General features: G+C 32.9%; 1 protein-coding gene across 1 annotated transcript; it reads left to right on the top strand.

Moving 5' to 3' along the window:
• Nucleotides 1–1,369: 1,369 nt before the first annotated feature.
• On the top strand, nt 1,370–4,856 carry LOC123697033. Its single transcript, XM_045643452.1, has 5 exons — nt 1,370–1,591; nt 1,818–1,910; nt 2,070–2,159; nt 2,336–2,740; nt 2,773–4,856. The coding sequence occupies exons 1-5, from the start codon at nt 1,516–1,518 to the stop codon at nt 4,752–4,754; spliced, it is 2,646 nt and encodes an 881-aa protein (XP_045499408.1). The 5' UTR covers nt 1,370–1,515; the 3' UTR covers nt 4,755–4,856.

Below are 4,856 nucleotides of genomic sequence, written 5' to 3'. Positions count from 1 at the left end.
CAATTCGTTTAACGCTGCTTAACAAAGCGATACCACGCGATACCGTTTGAAGTTCGTCTTCATCCCATATTTTGCCATTAGAGACAACATCGTATTAAATATTCCAAATTCACTAACGCACACAGATTGCACTAGACTAGCACCATTATTGGATAACCCATAAAATATTCTAACGCGCACGAAGACATCTGCGTTGATTTTATCCTACTAATACTATCGATCGCATCATAATATATTCCGTTACAAACGCCCTTGTTAAACTTAGTGGATATCTGATTCCCTCTTGATACATCCCATCGCTATTTCATTTGATCCCGTTGGTCTCATCAAATATTTAGGCCGTTTAAACTCGAGACGCGGGAGTTAGTGCCATTGACTTTCAAACGTGACTGAACTGTATTCTGTTTGCGATTACCTACGTTACTTATTTATTTTCAGTTTTCCGGGAACGCGCCAAGTAGCGAATGTTCGTGGAATATGTATTTCAATAAAGCATACCTTTAGATCTCTACGAAACGTTATTCGATTAAAAATCTAACTGTGAGATTTTAGTGTAGGATAGATAATGTAATAATTTTGTACAACTTACAACTAACTGCGTTTACAATATAATAAATGAATTTTAATTTAATACGAACTTCACTATTGTATATAGCTTTCATAATATAAGCTCCTAGAGCAAGAAATTCAGTCCATATTATGAGTTTATAAATATTATGGTCTATAATGTTTCCTTACATTACATGAAAGTAGCCTCTGTATTACCTACAACCCATACAGCAAATGATTGGCTCATAAATGGCTCACAATATATCGATGCCCCCGAGCAAAAAGTCGGTAAAGTGCTATTATGGACTTTTTCGTGTTTTGACGAATTGAGAATCTATAGACTGGAATACATCTTGTCAATTTTTTTTAGATTTTTCCTAATTATATTTATGAAGATATAATTAAATATATGTTTATTGCACGGAAATAAACTTACAAAATGATTCCAGCAAAAGTACTGTTACACAATCTTACAAAAATAATTTTCATATCTTATTTTGGTAAGATCCGGTTACCGGATTATTGCCGTAAGTAAATTCATTATGGTTTTGGTAAACTCTAATACAGGATTTTTGTCGAAAGGTTTGAAATACATGAATTTCGTAATAGACACTAACAATGTTATTGCAGATAATAATTGGACTAATCATATACGTAATATGTCAATACTTATGAATTTATTAAAAATCGACATGCCGTACTCTGTATTCGACCATTACCGTTTTTGACTAGCCGCGCGTCATTTTGCAATGCGCATTTCTCTCTTTCTATTACTAATAATCAAACAGTGATGGATAATGCCACGCCCTCAACATGTGATCGCGTGCGCCGGTGCGCGATGACTGTTTACATAAACAGTTGCATTTCCGGTGTTTGGGTGGTGTGACGTCCTGCTTTGAAATAAAAGTTTTTCGCGCGTCAGTGCAGTGTTGGAGTAGTAGTCATTTGTTATTGTTCAGAGGGATCATGAGTTCGAAAAGATATAAATTAAAAAATAATCGTGTGAAACGAATGCTTCTAATGGTTGACGACACGATTCAAAGTAAGTACCTACCTACATTATGATTTTGTATCACTATTCATTTCGATATGTAAACATTATTAAGAAATTGGTATAATATAATGAGACAAATATCCTATTATAAGTGCAATATGTTAAAGGGTTTTGTTTGTGGCATGATAAATTGGTACTGGCTTGTAAATACCAATTTTAATTTAATGAACACATTTTGGGTATATTTTTGTAATGTTCTGTAATTTTTAATTAGGTACTGATGAGGACTGTGTTGAGAACTGTAATAATCTTCCAGAAATAACTGCTGGGACATCTACAAGTTCTGCCGAACAACCTAAATTAAAAGGTTTGTAAATATTTGCCTATTGTGTATGCAACTAAACTAAGCGTGCAAACTGCATAAATTATAAAATGTAGGTGTAAAAAATTGAGTTACTTTTGGAGCCTACCTTAGCCCTTGAAGAGCATAAAATTATGTTTGTAATATAACTCTTTTTTATTTCAGGCCTACTTTGTGTCCCTATTGACAGTCAAGATTCTAATGAAATAGAAACTTCTTCTAACCAAGCTTTGTCGAGATATTATGGGTTACGAGGTGCGTAGACATCAAAATAACAAACAACATACTTATTTTAGCAATCGTTAATACCTACCAAACCACACTGATATTATAATGATTGATATACAATATATTAATATAGGAATATTAATTTATGTATTATAATATTATCTCTGACAAATTGATATAAACAAAATCACACTTGATTACAGATTTACCGAAACAAAAATACATTGATACTGATCAAGATTCATTGCATGAAGACTTTTCACCGGACTGCTCTGAATATGTTCCAAGTCCAGAGAGACCTGAATCGAAAAGCCCGTTCAGTAACATTTCAAGTCTTAGCGCTGACTCTCAATGTATTAATAGAATGATAACTAATTCAAATTTTACTAGCACTCCATCAACGATCTCTAACATATCAGTGTATTTAACAAACGTCAATTTTGTAGCTTCACCCTCAATCATATATGAAGCAACTTCAGTTTTGTCTCCATTAAAAAAATCAAATACTGTAACAATAAACCAGTCAAATATTGAATCAAAAACGTTAGAAGATAGCCAAGAAGACACAACAATAGACGAAACATTAAAGCCAGAAGAAACTTTACAAAATATTATGTGGTATAATTAATGAAAATTAATGAAGATAATATAACATTGACAGAAAATATAAATTGTTCACAAGACCAGGAAGTCAACAGCAATAACGAGGATAAAATTGAAGTTCAAGAGAATTCGGCAAACAATACTGAAGAAACAGATCATAATAGTAATGAATCTAATCAACAAAATCAGCAAGAATTAGTTACATCGGAAGAAGAAAAGAAATTGACTAGAAAACGTAAACAGAATACGAGTGAATGGCGCCGTAACAAAAATAAGGTTCTAAAAAATTCTGGCCAAGCCTATGAAGGTTGTAATACAAAAAAAAAATTCCCAGGTAAAACAATAGGTTCCTTATGTGTGTGTAAAAAAGGTTGTGGACAAAAATTCAGTGAGTCAGAAAGACAAGCAATTTTTGATAAATTTTATGGTCTTGCTGACCGTGAACACCAATGGTTGTATATCAGTAGACATGTTGAAACCAAAAGCATTAAACGAATGACCTTAGATCGTAAAAACAACCGCACACAAACACTTACATATTTTTTGATTTCAAATAATGAGCGTATACCTGTATGTAAGACTTTTTTTTTAAATACTTTGCAAATCGGAGAGCAAGTTGTGTACACAGCAGTAGAAAAAGTTACGAGAGCCGATGAGGGATTAAAAGACAAAAGGGGAATGCATGACAATAGACCTTATAAAATGAACACTGCTACAGAGGCCACTATTAAAGCACATATTGATTTATTTCCTAAAGTGGAATCCCACTATACTAGAAAGGATTCAAAAAGAGAATATCTTTCAGAAAATTTAAATATCACGAAAATGTATCGCTTTTATACTGAGTGGTTTATACAGCAAGGCTACACAGATATTGTAATGGGGACAAAGCGACAATATGAAACAGTTTTTAACTGCCAATACAACTACTCGTTTTTCAAACCAAAAAAAGACCAATGCACTTCTTGCTCAATTTATGAACAGTCAGATTTGAACGGTAAAGCTACTCTAGAAGAAAAACATAGACTCCATTTACAGAAAAAAGAAAAGATAAGATTATTGAAAAAAGAAGAAATAGAGACAGCTGATAAAGATAATACCACAGTCGCAATCTTTGACTTGCAAAAAGTATTGAGTATACCTCAATCTGAAGTGGGAACGTTTCATTACAAACGAAAATATCCTTGCTACAATTTTACCGTTTATGATGCCCTTCGGAAAATAGGATATTGTTATGTGTGGCATTTTCAAATAGCCAAACGAGGCAGCACAGAAATAGGAAGTGCTTTACTATTATTTTTCAAGAGTGAACAAGAGAAAGGCATTCGTACATTTTCACTATATTCAGATGGCTGTTATGGTCAAAATAAAAATCGGTATATTTTTGCTCTGTATATTTATGCTGCCAAACTTCTTGGGATTTCCATAACTCATCGATTTTTCGAAACAGGACATAGCCAAAATGAAGGGGATTCTATGCATGCTTGCATAGAAAAAAATCTTAAGCATAAAGTATTGTACACTCCTGACCAAATCTATAGTATTATTTTAAACTCAAAGGTAACTGGTGAAAAATATCGCGTGAAAGAATTGGATCAGTCTGAAATTTACGATTTGAAACCACTCGTAGACGATAAGCTTTGGCGGTGTGATAAAAACCATAATGTGAGACACTGGGCTGACGTGATGGAAGTTAGTGTGACTGATTCAAATCCAAACAAATTGTTTTTTAAATATAATTTTGAAGACGATTGTTCAGAGCTTGATATAAACAATCCTCGTTCTGCCTTAGGTAGACGAAGAGGACGAAAGAGTACTCAAGATTCAAGTTCTGTAAGTACAGATAATATTGAATTGAAACGTGCATACCACCAACCTATTCCAATAAGTAAAGCGTTGCATGCAGACCTTTTAAGTTTATGTAACAGTGAGGCTATTCCGCGATTTTACCATCCATTTTATGAATCATTATCTTGTACTGAAGCCCCGATTGAAAGCACATCTGAAGTAGAAGAATAATAAACGTGTTGTTTTAATTATTTATTTTCTTATATCTTGATATAGATTTTTTGTTCTTTGAGTACTTTTGTGTATTTTGATATAATTATTTTGTGTATAATT

The sequence above is a fragment of the Colias croceus genome, chromosome 13 (assembly GCF_905220415.1).
Source record: "Colias croceus chromosome 13, ilColCroc2.1".
NCBI lineage: Eukaryota > Metazoa > Arthropoda > Insecta > Lepidoptera > Pieridae > Colias > Colias croceus.
The sequence above is the reverse complement of the archived record's forward strand: the minus strand, read 5'-3'. Positions and strand labels throughout refer to the sequence as shown.

What these genes read in the sequence shown, in the direction of transcription:
- LOC123697033 (XM_045643452.1), top strand. Translation starts at nt 1,516, where the DNA reads ATGAGTTCGAAAAGATATAAATTAAAAAATAATCGTGTGAAACGAATG. An exon ending in CGAACAACCTAAATTAAAAG is followed by an intron (nt 1,911 to 2,069) that starts GTTTGTAAATAT and finishes TTTTTATTTCAG; the next exon opens with GCCTACTTTGTGTCCCTATT. An exon ending in GAGATATTATGGGTTACGAG is followed by an intron (nt 2,160 to 2,335) that starts GTGCGTAGACAT and finishes ACTTGATTACAG; the next exon opens with ATTTACCGAAACAAAAATAC.